Source organism: Lepisma saccharinum, chromosome 3, assembly GCF_977018435.1.
Source record: "Lepisma saccharinum chromosome 3, izLepSacc3.1, whole genome shotgun sequence".
NCBI lineage: Eukaryota > Metazoa > Arthropoda > Insecta > Zygentoma > Lepismatidae > Lepisma > Lepisma saccharinum.
The window spans coordinates 122,860,080-122,884,794 of record NC_139231.1 but is presented as its reverse complement, the minus strand read 5'-3'; the positions used below and the strand labels follow the sequence as shown (position 1 = coordinate 122,884,794).

Here is a 24,715-nt window from a genome sequence, read left to right as displayed (position 1 = left end):
TGGGCATTGTGTCAGTGTGATCAATTTCATCATATCATCACTCATCCCCATCCTCATGGCTAGTTAAAAGTGGAAAAAGTATAAATACAAATGTTCTCAAATTTGAGCTGAGCTGAATTAAATAAATATAAATCAATAATAATTTGATACTTATAAAAATACTAAAATTAATTGAGGAGCCAGCTTTTATTTCCTCAAATAATTTATGAATTACAACATGATCGTATTAAAAGTCATTAATTTTTTTCCAAGTGGCATTCCAAAAGTACTCTTTGTACATGGCTCTACCAGTATCAGTATGAATAACTCTGGAATGCATTCTAATACACTGCCTTCCAAAAGTTAAGCACGCAATGTAAATTTTTGAAAGCATATTTGAATTTTAGTGGCGCTGCGGATGTAGATGTCAGTTTTTATGTATAGCTTCCTTTTTGTAAGTAAAGAATGAATAATTTGTACCTAGGTGCTTAGTCTGTGTTCTTGAAATAGCATAAAAGCGAGGATTTCATGCAAGAATCATCACACTTATGTTGAAGATGCGATCATTCTGAATGGTTTAAGGTTCATTTAAAAGCTGATATGAAGTGTGTATAGCTTTTGTAGGATTATTTTTGATAATATTCGTGTTTCTATGGCTGAAAGAAGACAAATGAAAGATAGATAGCACTGGCATGCTGTCAGGCACTTTGAAGCAGGACAGTCAATCAAAGATGTCGCTATTTTCTTTGGCGTTGATCATTCGGTAATTTCTCGATTATGGAAACAATTCCACACAAGTCAAACAGTTGTCCAGAGACCTGTGTCCGGTCATCCAAGGGTTACCGCCCCCTCCGATGATGGATATATTTCTATAGTAGCCAAGCGGAATCGATGAGCAAACTCCACAACTGTTACATCTTTGGTTGCAGCGACATTTGGTAAGACAATATCTGCCAGTACTGTGCACCAAAGGCTCCACATGAAGGGATTATACGCCCGAGTATCATGTGTTTGTGTTGTACGAAACCGTCCAAGCCAGAGGGGCAAGATTAAAGTGGTGTCGTCAACATGCCAATTGAACTGTCTCAGATTTGTGCAAAGTCCTGTCCATCGACGAGTCCAGATTTGCCCTGAAATCAGATGATAAGCATGTAAGGGTCTGGAGAGAACATGCAACCAGGCCAAGAACATCATCGAACATCACATATTCAGAGATGGCAGCGTCATGGTGTGGGCTGGAATTTCAATGGGATATCGCACCGAGCTGCACACCTTTAAAGGCGATTTTGTGATGGCTGTACAGTATCAAGATGAAGTCCTAGATTCCATTGTGAGACACTACGCTGCAGCAGTTGGTCCTGATTTCCTCCTTATGGAAAATAATGCCCGTCCCCATCGAGCCAACATCGTTGACGAGTACCTGGAAAGTGAGGGCATTTCTCATATGGAGTGGAAGGCTTATTCCCCCAACCTTAATCCCATTGAAAACCTTTGGGATGCCCTCGAGCGTGCTGTCTCTGTATGTTTACCTCCTCCAGCCAGTCTCAGAGAGTTGGAAATTGCCCTAATGGAGGAATGGCCTTTGCTCACATCTGCGATGGTTGATCACCTCATTGAAAGCATGGAAAATCGTTGTAAAGTTTGTGTGAAGGTCTGGGGTGGTGACATGCATTATTAATGTAGGCAAACTATATATATGTTCAGTGTTTCAATCTTTCCATTATTTAACAAATTATACCTCAACAGGTAAAACTTATTGATATATATATTATGGATAGAGGCATGTATATTTCGTTTTTGGTGGAAATACAAAATTTGAAATAACATGCTGTAATGTTAGTGTTTTGTCATGAAATGATGCGAAATGCAAAATAAACTTTTAAACATAAAATTTAGAGTTTATTTACTGATGTGACATTTTATGAAGTCTGAATTATGCTGAGAGTTACTCAAATCTCGACGAATTTATTAATTCTGCTGTAAATGTTTTAGAAACACAACTGTTCTCCTTTCCCCAAGAATAAACTTAATACTCCAATAACTACAAGGTGTACAACTTTGCTTCCACCGTTTTTCCCCCAAAATATGATGCTGGAATGAAAAACATTGCTTACCCAGGCATTATTCAAAGTATTGTCCATCGCTGGCCACTACTTTCTCCCATCTTTCGGGCAGCGTACGAATGCCGCGTCTAAAAAATTGTTCATCTTTGGAGGCGATCCACGAATCGATCCACTTTTTGACTTCTTCATAAGATCGGAAATGTTGGTCAGCCAGTTCATGAGCCATTGATCTAAACAGGTGATAATCAGAGGGAGCGATGTCTGGAGAATAAGGCGGGTGGGGTAGGACGTCCCATCTTAATGTTTCCAAGTACGTTTTCACCACTTTGGCACCGTGGGGTCGTGCGTTGTCATGCTGAATCATACCCATGGCTTTCAGACGTTTTGAAATGGCTTGCTGTGTCACTCCCAATGATCGTGCCAATTCTTCTTGAGTTTGACGCGAGTCTTCACTCAGCAATGTCTCCAATTCTGCATCTTCGAAAACTTTCTGTCTTCCACCACTATGCCGGTCTTCGACGTTAATGTCACCGTTCTTGAAGCGTTGAAACCACTCACGACAGGTTCTCTCACTTATAGCGTCCTCACCATACGTAGTGGAGAGCATTCGATGAGCCTCAGCCGCAGTTTTCTTCATATTGAAACAAAAAAGAAGAACCTCCCGCAAATGGCGAGAATTTGGCTCGTACACTGACATTTTCAATCGCGAACAACTTCACGATGCACACACCACTCGACTAATGTTTGAATGGGGTTATCTTGACAGAGGTCCAAGCTAACTGCGTGACGTCTGCGATCTGCTTCTTTCAACCACTACTTCCTGTTGTTGCCACCTGTCGGAAAACGGCGGAAGCAAAGTTGTACACCTTGTACATAAATATTCTATTAGAAGGGAAATGTTTATTTTGTGTAATAACTGTAGTTTTTAAATCAAATTTAGGATTATAGTCTTAATTTTAACATCAAAATGCCATTTTATATACTGCTTTCGATGCCTAGATTTTGTACTGAAATCTTGATCTTATATTTACCACAAATATGTGGCTTTAACTTTGAATAATAACATTACTCTAAATATAGTATTGATGGAAAAAAAATTGATTGAATTGTCTGGCATTATGATAGTTCAAAATAATTAGCTGTACTCTGCATGATTGATCAGGTACAGTGGAACGTCAATTTTGAAAACCTTAAAATATAGGAAAATTTTGTAACTTTTTCTCCATTTGGACCTTGAAGAATAAATGTATAGTGTGGGAAAATGTAAAATTGGGGTTCCACTGTAACTAGATGTCTTTTCACTTTGCTCCTTTTAAAGACTGTTCATATTGCAACTTTACTTTACAAAGCAACTATTCTGTCCATTACTGCTGATAAAATTTACATGTATGTATGTCCCACATATTTTTCTTCATACATTACAATATACATGATGATTTTATTTTCTGTTAGTTTTAGCTTTTTCCCTTGTTTTTATGTACAGAAATGTTACCTGTTTTATGGGGATGGATGCTTTGAGGAAGACGAGGATGGAAGTGAGATCTTCTGCAGGTGGTGTGGCCAAGGTGGCGAACTATATTGCTGTAAATCCTGCCCAAGCGTGTTCTGCAAAGTAAGCAATGTTTTTGAAGGTTTATTAAGTACATGCTTAAGTGTTTCAAAATGAAACTTTAGATGCACTATTTTTAGTGTTTTTCGACTACATTCTGTCCTGGGAGTCTCTGGAGCAAGCAAATGAAAGAACAAGATCTCTGCACAAGTACTGTCTCGAGAGGGCTTGACCAATAAATGCATGAGAGGGGAAGTAAGTGCATGGCAGGGACAACATGGATACAGCTACCAGCCATTTGAAGCAGCACGGCCTTGCTCCACAGATTCCCAAGACTGAATAGTGCCAAATTTTGATGTAAGGTAAAATTAAAAGTAAAGTACTCCCCTGTGCTTTGTACCACAGCATGTGGGTATATAGGGAACGAGGAGTTAAGAGCTCCAAACTTCTTGACCATGGCAGAATGTGTGGTGATGTGATCAGCACCATGCCCCTGGCCACCTTTACACCCCTCCCTCCCCCGAGAGTTTCCTCCAGGTACCCACTTCATGTGACACTGGGTGGGTGCCGGAGTTGCTTGAACAGGTGGAAAAAATCCCGGTTCTCCGCCACCAGGGATCAAACATGAGTGTCTCGCATGGTAGTCAGATGCCCTAACGACTGAGCTACTGTGGCTCGTAAGGTGCATAGATAAAGTATTTGACCTGATTGTATGGTACATCAGTATATCTACCAACTGAAAGTTTCTTGAATCTCAGGGAGAAGGTGTGAATTTGCTTCAGTCATGAAAATTTTGCCATGTGTAGTTAAATTGCACTTTTAGTAGGATGTGTGTTTTTTAGCTGTTATTCTCTAGCTTCATTGAAGGTTTTTATTCTTACTTTGTGTTGTCGACTAGAAAGGGGGAGTTTTAAAAAATGGGAAGATGAATTATATATTATTTTCGAAAGATCCATTAGGTGTCATTTACTCTGTTAATTGCTATCTTTCGACATCATGGGCAGAGGGGAAATCCATAGATTATTTACGTAGTACGTAAGGTGTGAGAGGAATTATTCTTAAATGTTTCACGTAAAATGTTGATAGAAATTAATTTTTATTATGATAATTGTTATATTTTTTACCTTGTAAATGTGTAATTATATGCCTTTATTGTGAATTGTAAAGTATACCTACAATTTCATCTGCATTATTGTCTATGGCATGTTCCACAGGTCTTCCTTAATTCCTGTACCTAATGTGAGGAAACTGTATTAACCTTTTGGAGCCCAAGGCCATTTTCACATGTAACCCACCTTGATGTCCGAGCCGATTTTGAGCAAAATGCAGTTTTTCAATTAAATGAGTGTAGATCAGAGGCTAATTGCCCTAGAGAGATGAGTGATATACCATTGTACGCGGAATGAACCAGAGATTCAGACTATATAAAATTTATGCAAATTCGGTGTATATGTGGCAGGAGGAAAAAATGGGGATTTCCCTCCCTCCCCCCCAAGAAAAAAGTACATGACAGTGTTGACATGCACATAGAAGTTATCGCTGACATGTAAGAAACACAAAAATATTTGCATTATTATTGTATGACCAATGTAACGCGAATTGTACCCCCGAAGGGCAGCATGCCACTGATTCAAGCTTCAAAATGCAGCGGTACCTTAAAATGACTGTAGCTCATAGGCTAATTGCCCTAGAGAGATTAATTATATACCGTTGTACGCGGATTGAATCACAGATTCAGACGATATAAAATTTATGCACATTCGGCATGTATATATGGAGGAGGAAGGAGGAATCTCCCAAAAAATATATTTTTTTTAAAAAAAAGAGGTTCTCCCAGCCCCTCCCCGAAAAAAAGGACATGGAAAGGTCAACATGCACATAGAAATTATCACTGGCATGTAAGAAACAGAAAAATATTTGCATCATTACCATATGACCAATGTAACGCGAATTGTACTGGCATGTAAGAAACAGAAAAATATTTGCATCATTATCATATGACCAATGTAACGCGAGTTGTACCCCTGAAACGAAAGGCCTGTGCGCCACTGTCTCAAGCTTCGGTTTTCAGCAAAATGCAGGGTTACGTTGAAATGACTATAGCTCAGAGGCTAATTGCCCTAGAGAGATGAATGATATACCGTTGTACACGGAATGAATATCAGATTCAGACGATATAGAATTTATGCACATTCGGCCTATATATGGAGTTGGAAGAAGGAATCCCCCAAAAAATGATTTAAAAAAAGTGGGGTCCCCCCTTTCCAAAACACAGCAGGCACAGACGACACTATTACACTTCACATGTCGCACAAACGAAGCATAGATGATGATAAAGTCTTGGGAAGAGTCACACTTCACTCAAAAAAAATTTGTCACCTGGTCACAAAACGAGTCTCACGTACGCATACTCTTCCAGGATTAAAAGCTAGAACAGAGTGACAAAAGCATGCCAATTCTTGCAGCTACTTCCAAATTCTATTTTTAGACAATGCAGGGTAACCTTTGTAACCATTTGTGAAACACTGTGCTCAAGAACAAAGGCTTTTCTTCAGCGTGCCTCGAACTTACATTATTATAATGCAGTTTCAACAACCCCTCTTCCCCCTCCCCCAACCAAAATGCAAATTAAAAAGCATCGGAATGCATCATACTTCAATGTAAGGAACATAAATTGATTGGCACTGTGAAGCTAGTGGTCCTAGATTCGGATCCAAATTAAGGCATTCATTTGGGAATGGTCTCTTTGTAAATTTGATCAAGTGTTCATTTTCACTCATGGTTGAATTAATTACCAAAGTATAAAATTGATTGAGCAAAGGAATGTAAATGAAATGACACTTTGTCCAATAATGTGAAAATAACAAATATCCCATGCTGTTGCATTGACATAACATGAAAAACGGCCATGGTGTTATGTTTCAATCAAGGTTGGTTATTAGCAAAAAATATCAAGCACCTTTCCTCGGTTGTCTTCATTTCCCTGACTGCATATGTTCAAGTCAAATACTTTAGAATTTGGGGGTGAAAAATGCATCAATACACTGCAATGTGGTAGGTTCTATGAGGTTCCAAATGAAATTGCATCCATTCTGAATCAATTTCCTTTCTCTCTCTCTATCTATCTCTCCCCCCCCCTCTCTCTCTCTCTCTGTCTGTCTTTGTGAGAGTGGCTGCAGGTTTTGCTTCATGGCTGGATCGATTGTCATTAGGTTGGTGGAGGCACATCGTGTTCAGATTCCCACTTGGAAACGAAGGCCCAATCTCTGGAGAATTTTTCTAGATGTATGTCATTTAATTTGTCAAATTCTACAAGGTAGGAGGCATAACTCTGTTGCCTTCCATCACAACTGTAGATGACATTACTGTGGTGTGTGGGAAAAACTAATAATGTACCTGCCAAAGCTTGCATCACTGCTGCTCATATGGTGGAGCTTTCTGCAGTGAAGCAGACTACGTAGGTGCATCACCAGTGGCATAGCACCAAGTGGTGGGAAGGCTACAGTGTTATGCCTTGTGCCATGTATTATATTAAATATTGAAATCTTCATTAATGTTATTGTTTCAGACACTTTTTCCACAGAGTTCTGAAATATTTTTGTATCTTGTGATTACTCGTACCCTAGGTATAGCAAATATATAATAATAACAATATATTGGGTAGACTTGAACCCCCAAAGGCCCATTAAGTTGGTGCCACTGCTAGCAAATCCGATAACAGCAGGAATGAGACCAATAACCACACGTTGCCTTTCCTGAGCCTTCAAATAACTGTTCCAACACAGTAGTTTAGATTAGGGCTGAGCCAATACTGGTGACGATGTATCGGTATTGGCCAATACCAGTGGTATCGGTATCAGGAAGTATCAGTTGGAATTCATCTACCAATATCAGCCAATACTTTTCTGGCATATTAGACTTTCACGGTATCTGCAAAAATGCTGTGCGGCATTTTCGTGGAATGTAATTATTCTGGAAATTGTGTAAAATTCAAACTTTCTTTTTATTTTACACCAATTTTGCATGAAAAACTGTATTTTGTGATTACATAACATCTATTTTGATATTCTGATGTAATGTATTTGATGTAATTCTTGAATATTGTAAAGTAAATTTCTTGGTAAATTCATGCATATAGTATCCAAACTAATAGAACTATTTTGATAGACGGAGAAGATTTACGCACCAATAGTGATCAATATTTTGAACAAATTTTTATTATTGCAATTTTCAAGTATATGTATTGGTATCTGTGGGAATCTGTAAGAGTATCATGGCAACAGTATCGGATCAAAGTGGTATTAGTTGATCTCTAGTTTAGATATCAATGTATGGAAGTTCCACACTAACAGTTACTGTTTTTCACTCATTTGTTTAAAACCATGTTGTAGTAATCTCCAAAGTAGATTTTCAGCATTTTATGTACCCTTTGTTTCAGAAATGTATAAAACTGAATTTTGGTAAACCAGTCTTAGCAGATATCGAGTCGAAAGATGACTGGGAGTGCTTCAAGTGCAATATAAAATGCCTTTGGGAGCACAGGGCAGTGTGCTGGGCACTACAGCACTACCTACAGGAGCAAAAAAATAAGTAAGTTCTTTATATAATACTACAAATTCTCTCGCAATTTGAAGTCATAAGAAAAGAAAGGGAGCACAATTGTTATGTTCTGCATATGTAGAATATTTTGGAATTTTACTTCTTTGAGCAGTGAGGATTTTAATAAAGATAGTACAGTGAAACCCCGATTTTATGTTTTTTAATTGCCTGTAAATAAAAAACGTATTTGCCCATGGGAACATAATGCCTCCTGGCAAGTTTTATGGCATCCACATGGCGTGGAAAACGTATGAAGTGGGAAATGGGAGTTAAATGTAAGATCGGGGTGAACGTCTAGTCCTATTATACAGGAAAATGTAAAATTTAAATGTATTTCCTTTCAGTAGAGGTGCAAAAAAGGGTGTAAAGATTCATATTTTTTAAATACTCTAGAAGCACTCTGCATACTTTCAGAGAACCTGGAGAAGTCATGGAATTCAGCCTATGAGTTAACCCTTTCCAGATGCCCATCGTACAACTACTGGTTTTACTCTTGAGAGTGGCATTGAATAATGGATGTGCACATTGTGGAATTTTTTTACAGGAATTCTGCTTCTCATTTCACATTTAGTGACAATACCCATCTCAAAAAGTTTTTTGGTTATTTGTCATTAATTATTTCTATATTATGTATTGAAAATTTGTTTTTGGTAACTTTTATTAAAATGTTTTAATTTTTTGAGTTCGAAACATTGTTACAGAAACAATATTCATGAATGTGAGAAAATTTATATAAAATGTAATGTATTACAAGGTAACCAAAAAAGTTCTTGCCGTTTTTGACGTGCCATTAATCATGCGCTCACAGAGAGGAAACGAAATGATGCACGTGCCTGCCAAGCGATCAGGAGTTAGTCTGACCATCGACTGTCAGTAATGTAGGCACGTTGCGCACACACAGCAGTCATAGGTCATCCAGTGTCGAAGAGAAATTGAGGTATCGAAGCAGCTTTTTCGCCTGTGTTTGTTGTATGACTTTAAAGTGGGCCTGTCAGCTGCCGCATTTGCCAGGCATTGGTCCCAGAAATTCCGTTCGGGAGATGTGAGCCTTTTGGATGAACCTCGCAGTGGACGACCAAATGTGTTGGATGACGAGGCCCTGAAAGCAGTCATCGAGGAGGACAGTGGTCTAACGTGTGATGAACTTGCAGAAAGGTTCCATGTTTCCGCTGGAACAGTCAGACTGCACCTGCGTGGAATAGGGAAGTCATAAAAGTTAAGCAAGTGGGTACCCCACACATTGTCAGCAGCCAACAAGGAACAACGAGTGACAGCCTGTTTGTCCTTGCTCACTCGTCACCTGAACACACCCATATTTGATCGCTTGCTCACTGGTGACGAAAATTGGGTCCTCTATGACACTCCCAAGTGTACCAGACATTGGTTGTCGCCATGTGACCCTGTTCCTCACACCTCAAGTCCACCTCTGCACCCACGAAAGGTTATGCTCTCTGTATGGTGGAATTGTCAGCAAGTGGTGCATTACGAGGATCAGACCATCACTGCTGACCTCTACTCTCAGCAGTTGCAAAGGGTGCACTGTGCATTGCGGCAGAAGGAGCCAGCATTGGTGAATCGCAAGGGTGTGCTGTTCCTGCGCGACAATGCCATGCCACATGTGGCAAAGAGGACCCGGGAGACCCTTCAGCAACTTGGCTGGGAGACACTGTGCCATCCACCATATTCACTGGACCTTGCACCAACAGATTACCACCTGTTTCATTCCCTCGACAATCACCTCCGTGGGAGGTGCTTCGCAAATGAGGGAGACTTGCGGAATGCACTCACAGACTTCTTTGCATCCAAGCTTGCCGAGTTTTATCACCAGGGTATTGTGCAGCTGCAGGAACATTGGCAAAAGGTTTTGGATGCTGATTGAGATTACGTCGAAACCTAAAGGTACGTACTGTCCACTGTATTGCTCTTTGTTTATCACTGCTCTAGAACGGCAAGAACTTTTTTGGTTACCTTGTATATATCTGTAGAAAAAGGATGTGTTGTAGATTTCAGAAAAATAGTGTTTAATAACAACACGTTTAGCAACTTTTTTTCAGGAATTTTCTAAAAACCAGCGAAAAAAACCTGCATTTTCAGGCCCATCCGGAAGGGGTTGAAAGACAGAAAGTTCCCACAATTTAGCATAGTAGTGAAAAGTTTTGGAAAAGTCAGGAAATTGTGTAAAAAGTAAGGATGTGACAAAGGCAATTACCAATGTATGATTATCGGCTAAAACTGGGATATCGGAATCAGATATTGGTTAAAAGACCAATATTTGAACCAATACCAATACTAAATTTCTTACATTCAAAAGGTTTATAATACATAAAATTTTTGTTGTATGTACGTATTGCCTTGCATTCTAGAATTATTTCATTTGTAGTTTACAGCTGTTAGAAGCATATAAACACAGTTTTGTTGTAAAGTTTCAAAAGAACACACGCTCCCTTTATCAGACCTTTATTTTTGATTTGATTAATGTTACAGTTATAGCAATGAAACAAATTTAACACAAACAAAGGAATAACTTGTTGAGTTTATTTATACATGGTGTCCACATGATGCTTGAGTTGCTTTCATGATGCCTCAAACTTCAAGGCTCTTATGTCTAATAGTTTCCTCACATTTGTAATTTGAAATCAGGGAGGTTTCATGTGGGCACCCTGTACATCTATACTATTATATTCATTTTATGTTTATCATTTTCAGTTTTATCCATGTTTAAAATGTTAAAACTTTTGTAAATGCCTTGTAGATTGAATGATTAGGTGATGCTGAAATCATCTTCCTGTTCCAGGTCTAGAGAAGACAATAAAGAAGATGAGGATTCAAAGGATAAAAGGAAATCAAAGCAAGATACAGCTGAAGCAAGTACATCAGGGACTAAGGATGAGGATTCAAAGGACAGGAGGAAATCAAAGAATAATATTGTTGAAGCAAGTTCATCAGGGATTAAAGATGAGGATTCAAAAGATAGAAGGAAATCAAAGCAAGATACAGTTGAAGCAAGTGCATCAGGGACTAAGGATGAGGATTCAAAGGACAGGAGGAAATCAAAGAATAATATAGTTGAAGCAAGTTCATCGGGAACTAAACGGAAATCAGCGAGAAGACTTCCTTCCTCGGACTCTCAAGATGAAGAAGAAGATGTGAAAGAGAAAAAGGAACTGAGATCAATGAAAAAAATTAAAAAGACAGAGGAAGAAAAGGAGAAAAAAGTAGGAAACAACAAGACGTTGGGACCAAAAAAAGAAGAGAGTAGATCAAAGAAGAAATCAAAACATTGCAAGTGGTTTAAGCACATTTGGAAAGACGCTCACAATGTTGCGGTTGCACTTACTACGAGGCTGAAAAAGTATGAGGATGATTTACCAAGCGAGGACGAACCCTCACATTTGAGGAAAAGCACAAAGCGATTACGAAGACTTCTGGATCATGCAGCCGATAACCTACAGCAACTGCAGAAAGATTTGGAAGAAGACTTCAGGGAGTGGAAAGAAGAAATTAAGAACATTATTGTACTCTCAGATAACGAAGATGAAGGTGCCAGTACTTCTGCAGTGGTCACTGAAAAGGAAGTAGGTGGTAAAAGCAAAGATAGTGCTCTAAAAATTACCACAGAAAAGAACAAGAGTATTCAAGAAACTGAAAATGCGAAGAAAGATGCTGTGGTAAAGGATAACAAAACTTTGGATGAGCCTAAGAAGCAAAAAGATGCTGATAATGATGTTGAAGAAAGTGCAAAACAGATCAATGAAGCTGATCATGCAGTCCGCTCAGAGGAGGACAAACAATGCAGCAGTAGTATCTTAGAAACAGAATCTACTAATACATTAAATGCAAACGAAGACAAATTTTCTGAGGGTTCAGTGGAACCTATTGAAGCAACTGATCCATTGGACATGGAAGTTGATGCTGCATCAGATGATGATGCAACCCCTTCTCTGCCATGTGTTAAGATCAACGGGTTTGAAAACTCTGACGATGTTCGTCCAGTTCAGCTGATTGTGAACAAGAACATTTTTGATAATAAATTGAACGATGATTCTCCTGATAACAGCGAGACGGAGGATGTCCAAAAGTCTTCTCCTAGCGTGAAATCTAGTGAAAATCCTTCGTTTCACTGTTCCATGGAGAAACGCCAGTCAAGTTCTCCAAGCAAAGAAACCTCTTGCATGTCAGGGGAAAGGGAGAAACCAATGGTGACGGTTATGTTGGACAATCTTAATGAAAGTAAAAGTAAAATGCCAGCAAGTAGTGAAAATGAGGCTGTGAATAGCCTGGATGGGACACCAAAAGTTATGCCAGATGATATTTCAGACACACACGTGAAATCTTCACAAAATGGAGCAAACAGCAAAGTGACTACGGCTTCAGAAGATGTTTCAGAAACACTTGTGGGCTCTTCACAAAATAGTGTGAATAGCATAGACAGTTCTGTGATAACAGAATCTGCAGGAGATGATGCCACTGTTGAGAAATCTGGAAGAAAGCGAGCATTAGATGACAACTCTGATGACAGTGTTGCAGCCAAGAAGCTTAGAAGTGAAACAGATGAAACAACTGAAGAACTTTCACATGCAGGTAAGCATCAGAAGTAACTTACCTAACCTATTTATCTTTTTGTACTATACATTTCAAATACCTTCTTTCATTTGGTCATTGATTGAATAACATAGCCAGATGTCGGGCACAACTTGTGCTACTCTCTGACACTACCAGTAAAAAAAAAAAAAATTAAAGTGTTTCCCTGTACTTAGTACCACGCCATGAAGGCGTATAGGGGGTGTGGGGGTAACACCCCACACTTTCTTGATCTTGTCGTGAGTGGGGGTGATGTGATCAGCACCATGCCCCTGACTGCCTTTACCCCCCAGGTTTCCCCAGGTACCCATGTTATTCGACGCTGGGTGGGTGCCGGGGCCGCTTCCATCGTTAGAAAAGTTCCCGGATTTGAACCGGCCGGGGATCGAACCTGGGACCTTTAGCATGGTAGTCAGACACATTACCGACTGAACCACTGTGGCCATTGCCAGTACATCTCGTAATTTCAAAAAACACACTTTTTTTTATAAAGATGCCATAAATCGTCTACAATTCATAAAATGCATAAAAATTTATCATTCTTTTATCAATTTGATAAATACCCACAGACCATTGATACACAGTGAAAATTTTTTAACCAACTCCATAGCTGTCTTTTATCCATGTTTGTTCTTACTTCTTAAAAGAAACTTTTTACACCTTAGTAACATTTTCCCACACTGACCATTCATGTAGTGTATGATTTTAACGTTTAATATTTAAAAAATATCCACATGTTCAAAGGTGAGAGTTTCATGTACATTTTTGTACAAAAGTTGCATATGTTCAAAATCATGGGAGGATGTGAACAGTATGTAATTTGTTAAGGTTTGCATAACCACATCTTGCAATTATTAAAAGAAAATGCAAGTGGTTCAACAGATTCTATCCAAATATATCGTAGAATTAAAAAACTGCATCGTGGCCAGTAACTGTCTTGTGTGAATATCTTCCACTGTGCAGCACTGGTCTTGCTTTATACGCTGTCTACCAAAAAGTAATTGGGCACCTGTACAAGATGGTTGTCTGGTGGTGCGAACCCTGTTAGAACCTTGTGGAGCCATCTCTTGCTGCTATAACAGCAGTCACCCTGTCAGGCTTGCTCTCGACTAGTTTGTGAAGGACGTCCATTGGAATGCGTCGCCATTCCTCTTGCAAGATCTCACCGAGGTGGACAGTAGAATTTAGCCGCATCTCCCGAGACCTCACCCGCCGGTCCAATGCATCACAAAGGTGTTATATGGGATTGAGATCAGGACTCTGTGGAGGCCAGAACAATTGATAAACATTGTTGTCGGCATACCACTGCATAGTAGCCTCCGAAACATGGCACCTAGCATTGTCATGCTGGAAGTAACGGGTCCATTCCGTAAAAATGCCACAAGGTTGGGAGCATTTCATTGTCTAATATTGTACAGTATGCCTGTGAGTTCATTGTGCCAAGAACAACCACCAGTGGTCCACCACCACCAAATTTCCTGGTAGGTACTATACACTCTGGTAGAAGCCGTTCCCCGGGTAGCTGCCACACCCATACACGTCCATCAGACCGAAACATTGTGAATCTCGACTCATCACTCCACAGAACCGCTTTCCACTGCTACAGTGTCCAGTTGCGACGGTCCAAACACCACTTGAGACTCTGAGCTTTATTCACCTTATTGATATGCGGCTTATGTGCCGCTGCTCGTCCGGAATATCCGAGTTGGCTTGCAATGTTCCAATGGAAACTGACTCCCCTGTTGCTGCCGTAATCTCCTGTCTGATGGTAGCCATCGGCCGTGTCCTATTTTTGACAATTTCACGTTTTAGGGTTCTCCAATCTCTGTTAGTCAGTTTTTTCAGTCGCCCAGAACGTTCACCATTGTCACAATGTCCATGCACCTTCCACTTACGAAGCACAAATGCTATTGTTGATTTGGGCCTGTGTAAGTTTGCGGCTATGGCCCGGCTAGACAGCCCACTGAGGTGGCAACGCACAATTATGCCCTTATCAAAGTCTGATAGCTCTGCACTAGGTTTCACAAGTGGTTCTCTTGCTCACGGAACAACATGAAGACCACACGAATCAAATTAGATACTAAATTATCCACCATCATAGGTGCCGAATTACTTTTTGGTAGATAGTGTGTAAGTGTACTCATTTCTTCCTGCGGGACTTCTGAGGTGGAGTGATTAGCACAGCATGCTACGATGCCGAGGTCCCAGGTTCATATCCCAGCCTGGGCATGGGTGTTCTTTGTGAGTTTCCTTTCATCAATTTCATCATCTCGTCACTTATCCTCGTCTTTGAATATAGCTAAAAGTTACAGAAATGCGAAATAAAAAAAAATGAACAATTTCTTCCTACTGGCAACTTCCTTTCCTCTTCTTACACACCATTTGGTAAACAAAACTTGCTGTCGGAGTTAAAACTGGTGGATGAAGCTAGAAATCTTATCAAGGTATTGATGACATATTTATTTTTGATATCGATCGATAGCACCATCAAATCTATTCATTCTTTGTGCTCTGTTCTTAATTTTATTTGTTTTGAATACTTTTCTTTCTGTTTTTCTTGCATGGTGCTACACAATGGCAGATGGTGACGTGCATCTTTCTCACAAGACAGCTGCTGGCCACGATCTAGTTTTCTAACCCTTTGACTTTTAACCATTTTTTATTGTTTTTATCCTTTTAGTGTTATTTCTTTGGACTATCATGAGAAAAGATATGAAATTCCCATCCGGGAGAGAAAATCATCAATTGTAAATGGCTTCCAGACCGTAAAGAAAAAGATCTGGCAATAAGCCCGAAACATTGGTTTTTGGATAGAACCTGTTAAACCACACATTATCGTTTATTGATTTGCTTTATTTTACTTTGCTTTTTTGTGCCACTTTCGGCTAATTTGCGAAGTTTGAGATTGAGTGATGATATGATGAATGGACACACACAAACATCCATGCCCAGGCTGGGATTCGAACCTGGAACTCCTGGCATCATAGTGTGATGTGCCAACCTTCTCCATCGCGGGTGCCGGCTAAACCACACATAAGTACTGACTTGTGTTGTATTTAATAAGTGGATATACGACATGTGGTTTTAAAAGCGATATTTGGTGGGGCCATGCAAAGCCTGCCCGTGGTGACCAGCCAATGGCAGGAGTGCAACGTTGTACAGTTAAGAAACTGCAGCTTGCAAGTTAAACATCATGTTCTGCATTTTAGTTGCATGCAAGACATTTTGAACCTGATTGTCCAAGTCCAATAAATTTCTGTCGCCTACTGCCGGAATTATCATTTCTTGAAGAAACACAGGGAAACAGCACATCTCAACAAACACACACACAGTGACCTTTTCATTTTCCTTTTGTCTGTTTTTTTTTTCATTGTCACCATGTTGACACAGCTGAGTTATTGTGGCTTGGGCAAACAATGTGTGTTAAATTCGTCTCAATGTACACAATGACCCTTCATTGTTGAGGGTGTTGTGGAACATTGCGAGTCTGAATCAGTTTGAATTCTCATATGCTTCAGTGGTATGATATAATCCTTTGTAGCAGTGCTCGGAGAGAAAGTGTGTGTGTGGGGGCGAAGGTATCCCCAAGCTAGCACCATTTTTGCAATGCCCCCCCCCCCCCAGCTAACTCAAGGCTCCACCAAACACCCCCTCCCCTGCCCAGCTAACATTTTCCATTTCAAGTGCTGCTGTGGAAAAATATGCACTGTGTTATTTCACTACACTTGTATATACCGTGTATATACAAAAAAGTTGAATATTGGACACAGACAATTCTCTGTGTTTCCCTTTCACTAGCAGTTAGTTTGGCAATAGCACTGGCTCCATTTTGGATGAACTCGTGTTCCTTCTAAAAGTGTACACAGTAGTGTGTGTTGTTATTGATACATTTTAGTTACAGAAGTGCGGAATATGCTTTTCTGTTGCAGATACAAAATCTAGCACCAGTAGGTCACTTCAAAGTTGTGTTCAAATATTCAAGTTAAAAGATAATGTTCTGGAGGATTGTGAAATAAAGGGTTCTGTAACAGTTGAAGGAAAAAGTAACAATATGGTATCAGCTAATATACGTTCTAGAAGAACTGACATAGGGCCATGCAGGTAATTTTATGTTAGTATTATTATTTTCTGAACAGCAATATTATTCATGTGCAAGAATATCCATTCATGCAATAGCAGACTAAATTTATAACATGTGACTAAGTTTTCTAGAGCAATAACAACCAAAATCATGCATTAGTTAAAGATTTCAGTGAATTTTCAGATCCTTCGTGGAATTTTTGCTATTTTATATCGCACAAAAAGGCAATGTTGTCAACATCATGAAAACCTTTGCTTGGTAGTCGCGAAAGAGAGAGTGAACCCCCCCCCCCTTCTTTTCCTAATTTTTGAATCAACTTTGATCCTTCTTTTGGAGGTTGAAGATTAATATATAAGGCATGTAAAAAGGCCAAAACATGGTTAAAAATTACTTGCATAATGTTAAAAGATCTGAAAAACTGGATTCTGTGATCATGTTTGGAATGGCCTGTCATTTCCTGTGACTACCGCATAATATGGCATTGTGATTTAATAACTCTTACCAAACCTTGCCTTCCTTTACTGTAAATTCTTTTGAATAGGTTTGACACGTTCTTTTAACCAAAGAACATTATTTAAATAAAACATGAGAACTCTTAGCATTCACTTGATGCCTCTCAGTGTATGGGTAATACTTCTTCGTTCATTATTCAAATGAAATCCAAGTCAAGGTTTTACTCGGAAAAAGAAGTGTAATTCCATTGTAATTTCAAAGAAATAATAGCATCTTCCAATTCAGCGTAACCACTCTTTATAACACAAACAAAAACTAAAAACAAAACCGTGCATAATTACCATGGAAACAGGTCTTACAAGATATATACATAAAGGTCAGTCACAATCCTGTGACCATCAGTAATAGGTCTAAATATTAAATAACACAAGAATCACATACCAAATTACAGAGACTAAGAATAACAATAAATATTTCTACAACTGGGAAGAATAATAAAAATTATTAACAACAATCAATATTAGTCAAAAGGGAAAGTACATGTACTTTCCTCTGAAGAAACTTTTTTGAATTACAAAATTGTACAAATCTATCTCTTTTTGTGTTCATTAGTTAGTTTTTTACTGCTAGCTCTGTGGCCAAGTATGTTAAATAGTTAACTTCCATTGTTTGATATGTTTACTTGTATTATATTATTATTAACGAGGTATTAAGTAGTTGTAATTTTATTTAATAATAATAACTGAATAATGTTCAGCGGTGAACAATGAGACTCACTGAAGTACACAAGACTCCTTTCAGGTACAGGGCTAGTGTTAGGCAACAACAATACTTTCACTATACAGAGAAATAAAACCACATTAGTGCCGTAGATAAAACGAAAGGTTTTATTATTTATTTATTACAATTACAATGCAAACATACTTCGAACGAATGTGAGGATTTTGCTTTATCGGTGTCTTGACTCAATTATAACACATAACCTCAATGTGTGGCTATCGGCGTACCTGTGATCACATAGGTCTAGCTTGCGCCCTGAACTACCACACCAAGATGTATGTGCACACCGAGCAGTTCCTTTTGGTTTGAATTATATCAACGATCTGCGACAAATGTTAATTTCTTATACGAAATCCTCACTTTTATACTATTTCAAGATTACAGATCAAATACAGATGAATCACTTGCTAATTACAAAAAGATGCTACGAATGAAACTGTCATCTATATGGGTTTCTATCACAGATTTAAACACTTTTTTAGAAACCATTACCCAATACACAATGAAACATACAATGCAATAAATATTAACCAAGAGATATACATTACAAACAAGGTGCAATTGAAATCCAGCCTGAGCCTGGGTTTTCGTTGTGAGTAGTTCATCAATTTCATCTTATCTTTATTATGACACTAAATAACAATAATGCAAGTACTAATTGTATTACTGCTCTACCAACCTCAAAATATGCTTAGTTACACAAATGACCATCGTCTAGAACCAGTCACTGAACTTTCCAACAGCTATTGACATGCATGGTTCTCCAGACTATATTGTAAACTCTCTGTACTTCTCCCCTACGTATCTTCTTGAAGTGCTGTGGATTTTTTAACCCATACTGTGGATTTTTTTAAAGGTGTCGATAAAAAAGGCCAGCTCAGGCTAAAAATCTACTGCAAGTGATTTAATTTTCATGCACTCCAGACAGTTCGTGGAGCATACATACTACAAAGCATAGGATCTTAGGTGTAGATCCTGTGAAAGGCATTTCATTTCGTTGTGTTGGTTCCTCCATCTGTTTCATCACTCATCCTCATCCTCGTGATTAAGTTAGCGAAATAGCGAAGTAATGTAAAATAAACTGAATAAGCTCTACTTTCTGAGCAATGAGCATAGTACATACAAGTTTTAGACTTACCTGACCAAAACTGGATGAAACTTGTTCTGTCGATTGTAAGGGAATAGTTCCACAAAAGTTCACAATTCTCTTCCAGACAGCTCTTGTATTCACTCATAATTTGGCACACACACAAGCTGTACTGCATAAAGATATTAACGAAAAAATGCAGGCTAGACCAGGACTTTACCAACTAAGCGACTGAGTGGAAGAGTCCTTTAATTGAAAGACATTTTGCAATTATATCTTCTTCTTTTCTCTCTTGCATATTACGAAAAGAATGAAGAAATTCTGTTGTAGCAACTTCATTTAATGTTGATGTTCTTTGATCTTTGTAGAGGTTAGTATGCTAATTGTAGTTAAATGGTGAATGTAGTCATATGTTAAGTGACATTTGTCGATTTCTTTACTTAATATTACAACAAACCGTCAAACTGCAGACAGTTGCATAAGCCAGTCCTGGTTTCACCTGCTTTTTTGCTCTCGCTGTTTTACCTGTGTGGAATTGTGTTTACACTCTTGTCAGTGTAAACACAATGGGATCTCTTTGAAGTATCACTAACAAGAGAGAATTTCACGCAGGTAAAACAGTGGAAGCGAAAAGTCAGGTGGAATCAGGACTGGCTGGGCAGCTCAGTTGATAAAGCAGTGGAAAGGGATGCCAGAGACCCAGGTCCAGAATGCATTTTTCAATTAAATTCTGCCCTTGAATTTATATGTGTATAGTTGTTATATTATTTAAAATCTTTGATATGTTTTTAGTGTCAATTTCAAATTGCGAAGAAGAGAAGAACGTGTGAAGCAAAAGGAAATAGTGAGAAGGAACTCTTAAGCAGCGTGATATATGTAAGTTTTTCTCTAGTAATTTATTAATTGTGGAAGTACATCGTGACATGTTTCATTGCTTATTGCCGTTGGAAAATTTTCTGCACTGTTGTTATATCTGACAAATTAGCGTAAGCACTACAAGTTACAAAATGTATTTTTTTTTTACATGTACATTCAGCTAAAATATATGGTTGCCTCAATATTTATCTGTCCAATTTCCCTCGTCACAGATGTGCAGCACACCTCTGCAGAGTACTATAATTGAGGGCGATGAAACAAGTAGTGTGTGTGTATCAGTGGTGTATAGTGGGTTCAAAACCTAGGCTATTTCATCATATAGTATTCGAATAGACAGATATTTGCAGGGGGAAAGGGCTCTTTTTTCGTTCATATTTGGTATTTTGAAGTGATGTGACATTGTGGTTATAAATAAACACTTCACAAATAATTATGAAAATGTACATTGTATCATTAAGATAAAAAATAAGGAAAGTATTTCATCCTTATGCATAAAAATAAACCATTCACAAAAATATAATTCACATACTAAGGAAATTAACTTTCTTCAACATTCCAGGACATGATTTCCACTCGAACTACCCTACTTGGCTCTGGCCTTTCTCAATTCGGTTATTTTTAAATGCTGTCATAAACCATTTCCGGTCAGCTAACAAATCTCTCGAACTTCTCGACACCATTGTAATGCAGTGTACTCTTGTTGTTTCAGAGGTCAACGGCCTCTTGTCGTGCTCATCTGCAAATGTTCATTGGAAAGTGATGTTCTGGGCCCAGAGGGGAATTTCTCTGTCATAAGCAACGCCTTTTCTCTAATAGTTTTGCTCCAAAGTTGCTGGGAATATGCCATGCTGGGAACAATGAGTTTGCAACACTGACGGCAGCATAGCAAGAAGACTGCCAAGTTCAACTCAAGCAGCACCCTGTGGATTTCAAAGATAGCGTTAACTCATAAGAAATAAGTGTAACAACTTGTAAGAAATAAGTGTGCCAACTCCTGAAATGCCATCATCTTCTCATTGAAATTAACAATGTTATGCACATTTTCCGATCTGTTTTTTCTTCTCTTCTGAGCATGGGCTTCGCAGATAGCCTGGAATAATATGCCTCTGGTGTGTATTGATACAGGTGATTTCTGGTCAAGTGTACTGTCTGTGTCACACAACACATAGTTTAATTTTTGATAAATAGCAAACAAAAAATGCAATTGATGCTTATGCCTGTACGTAAGATATGTGATGATTTGTCTGCTTTTCACAGTTTATCAAATGTATCAGACTATACGATTAGTCATAGGTCAGAAATCTTGGCTTTTCTTCTTTTATTCACTTTTTTTTTTATGAGAATTACTTTGTTTTGTGAACAAAAACAGACAATTCATGAGTCTACCATTATCAGTTTCCAATATATAAAATTATATCAGGTCATTGTGCATGAAATGTCGGATTTCGGGATGATGTAAGTTGGATATTCCCAAACCGTCCCAGATACACTGTACTGTACATATATGCAAACCCTGCATATCGGAAAGTGATGGATACATATCCCTGCTCATTAGCAAGGAATAAGGTGAGTGCTAGTGCTAGTGTGCCGTGTGATCGTATAGACGCAACATGGACTTGACCACAATGCTGCAGAGAGGCAGCCAGGAACTTCAACAGAGCATTTGAACCTGACACAGTAAATGAACAAACCAGACCGCGATTGTTCAAAAAATTCCGGCAATATGACCCTTGAAAGTGAACCGCGTGGACACGCATTAGCAGCCATCGACAACAACAAACTGCGAGCACTAGCGGAGTCTGACCCTCACCAAGCTGTAAGAGACATTCCAGTGACATTGGGTGTACATTATTCCAAAGTTTCCCGGCACTTGCAAGAACTTGGAAAAGTCGAGAAGCTTCATAAGTGGATTTCCTATGTGCTCACTGAACAACTCATGACCCGTCGCCTGGAAGTGTGACTTTCTCTGCTATGCCGGAACTGAAACTTTCCATTTTTGGAGAGAGTGGTGACATGTGATGTAAAGTGGATATTACATTATAATTGTCACCACTCTGCACAACGACTAAATGCTAATGAGGCCCCAAAACAAATGCCAAGACAGACTCTTCATCCAAGGAAGATAATGGTGACTGTTTGGTGGTGTGCTGCTGGTATTATTCACTATTTGTTTTTGAATACTAGTGAAACAATGAATGCTGACAATTACTGCACCCAGGTAGATGAAATGCATAAAGATTACAAGTTAAGCAACTACACTAGGAGAGACATCCGCATCCACCATATTCACCAGATCTGTCACCAACCAACTACCATTTTTTTTTTTTGGGCAGGAGTAGGTTCACCAATGAAGCAGCTGTCAGAAAATGCTTTTGAGGAGTTTCTTCAGTCCAGAACACCAAACTTCTACGGAAGTGGCATTAATGCACTAACATCTGTTTGGGAGAAGTGTATAACATCGAATGGTGACTATTTTGATTAATAAAAGTTCCTTTCCACTGAAAGTGGTCATGGTGGTCTATTTGGAAGTCTTCTGACTGACATGTGGAAGACCCATGTTCAATTCCCAGCGTGGGTGATCTAAGGTTGGAATTTTTCCAGCCTTCTCCCTGCATAAAGCAGCTCTGGGGCTCATCCATCCTCAAATCAGTGGGTGCCTGTGGGCAACCATGGGGGCTAAAGGCAGCCAGAGCATAGTGCTAATCACATCCAAAATGGCCGCGAGCAAGAATGTGGTATCTACTATAGAGCGACCACAAGGAAAAGAACCTTTGGCCAAAAATGTCTGTGCATCTTCTCCATCTGTTGAACTCTGCCATAAGGAAGCCTTCTCCTCTGTGCCCCTCCCCTCTGTTGTGTATTGTAACACACGCAGATCACACTCAAGGTGTTGAATAGATTGAATCCAAAATTATTTAATTGACATCAAATTGCCATACAACAAACTATAACGAACTCCATTTATACAAGACAAAACACAATCTCTTTTTACCAACATCTTGACAACTTCAAAGGTTTTATAAACTATAGTCTAGTTACATGATCAGTGTCACACACACGACATTCCCCCCCCCCCCTCCATGTCCTTGCGGAAGAATAATATTTTGATTATGATGCATACGTAAATAACAACTAATGTGGTAACTGTTTTTTCTTAGATGGGAGACACATTTGCTAAACTGCATGTTACGAGAGGATCACATGCACAAGGAGATCGCAGTCTCAAAAGTTAATCATCATCTTCCTCAGATCATAATGATACCTGCTAGAGTCCTTACAAATGCTAATAAAAACAATAAGAATGACACCTCCATGTTCCAGAAACATAGTTGCATTCTATCTTCAGCAAGCTTTGGTGGCTGCTCTGCTGACATTTTCATACACACCTCTGATGTATGCTAGTTTGGTACCAAGTGCACAGGGCTAAGCCACTGTGTCTCTTGCACCCCTTTTTGTAAAGCCCATGAGTTAATTATGAGAATATATTATTGAAAAATCTCCGGTAAACTAGCATGGAAAGGTTGCATGTTCCAATTTCTATATAATTATTTCATAAGTAAATTGCCATTATTAAGAACTTGTGCAAAAATTATACATTAGGAACAACAATAGCAGTTTCTCCTTTGTGTGTTGTAAATGTTTTTAACAGTTAAGTCCTAATCTGGTTAAAATTTGTATGGTTTTTCTTTTCAGGTATGGACTGAACGTCACCGTATTTATCGTCAGTGATTGCTTTTAAAGAATGATTAAGAAATAAGTTGCATTTTGAAATGTTTATAAATAGAAGTTACACTGCAATGGACTCTGTGCATGTGTTTGTGTGTGCTATGTGAGAGAAAAGTGTGCATGTGCCTAAATTTACGTTGAGAAACTGTATGTTCTTTTTACAAAGTGAAACAGTGTCGTTATTTACTTGCAAGCAAAGTGTTATATTCCGTTTCTCTTGCTATTTGAGATTTCTGGTTCTGTAACTTCTAAAGTTGATAACATTTTAATGGATGAGAAGAAAAATATCATGAAGAGCCATGAGGACTTCTTGAATGTTGGAAAGAAAAGTGAAGAAATTATGACCAACATCTCTGGTGTTTAGTTTTGTTTTAATGCATAATGAGAAGTTATAGTGCCAACACATTCATTTTATAAAGCTAAATCGTTCAATTTTTATAAATTTTTAGTTTTTCTGTTTCTGTTTTGATTTTAAATGTGGTGTACAAATTTGAACATTCTGTATGAACCACTGGATTATGTCATTCCAAAGTATAGGAATCAAAACTGGCATTTTCCATTTTATGTTTCAAGGGAAATAGTGAACGTGTATTTTATTACTTAAATCATTTTGTCAGAATATGGTTAACCAAACCTTTAAGAAAAATTACTTCCTACCTTTTGTGTGGAGTTGAAGTAGCTATTTTTTGTTATTTAAGTGTCAGATTCCATAACAAATAAAATTACTTTAATAGGAAGCGAGTTTTGTTCTAAATTTTATGGGCATTCAAATATGAACAAGGAATGCAGAACACAGTGAATGGGAAGATATATTGTTATGTAATGTGAGAATATGTTCCAGCTTGTTAACAGTACTAATTGGATCCCTATCTGTTGCACCACTTAATCATAATTAGAATATTGGAGAGAGAGAAGGGGGAGGTAGAAAGGTATCATCTAGT

At 38.5% G+C, this 24,715-nt stretch overlaps 1 protein-coding gene across 2 annotated transcripts in view; it reads left to right on the top strand.

Annotated features, from left to right (window-relative positions):
* Nucleotides 1-24,511, top strand: part of LOC145985383 (uncharacterized) — a 48,463-nt gene extending 23,952 nt beyond the window's left edge. Inside the window, exons 5-10 of one of the 2 annotated variants that reach the window (XM_083119348.1) lie at nucleotides 3,526-3,654; nucleotides 8,030-8,181; nucleotides 10,985-12,771; nucleotides 16,701-16,872; nucleotides 19,965-20,048; nucleotides 23,742-24,511. In XM_083119348.1, coding sequence (XP_082975474.1) covers nucleotides 3,526-3,654; nucleotides 8,030-8,181; nucleotides 10,985-12,771; nucleotides 16,701-16,872; nucleotides 19,965-20,034 — 2,310 coding nt within the window. In that variant the 3' untranslated portion in view covers nucleotides 20,035-20,048; nucleotides 23,742-24,511. The remainder of the gene's footprint in view (nucleotides 1-3,525; nucleotides 3,655-8,029; nucleotides 8,182-10,984; nucleotides 12,772-16,700; nucleotides 16,873-19,964; nucleotides 20,049-23,741) is intronic. The other variant, XM_083119349.1, reaches the window with a different exon arrangement.
* Nucleotides 24,512-24,715: the final 204 nt, after the last annotated feature.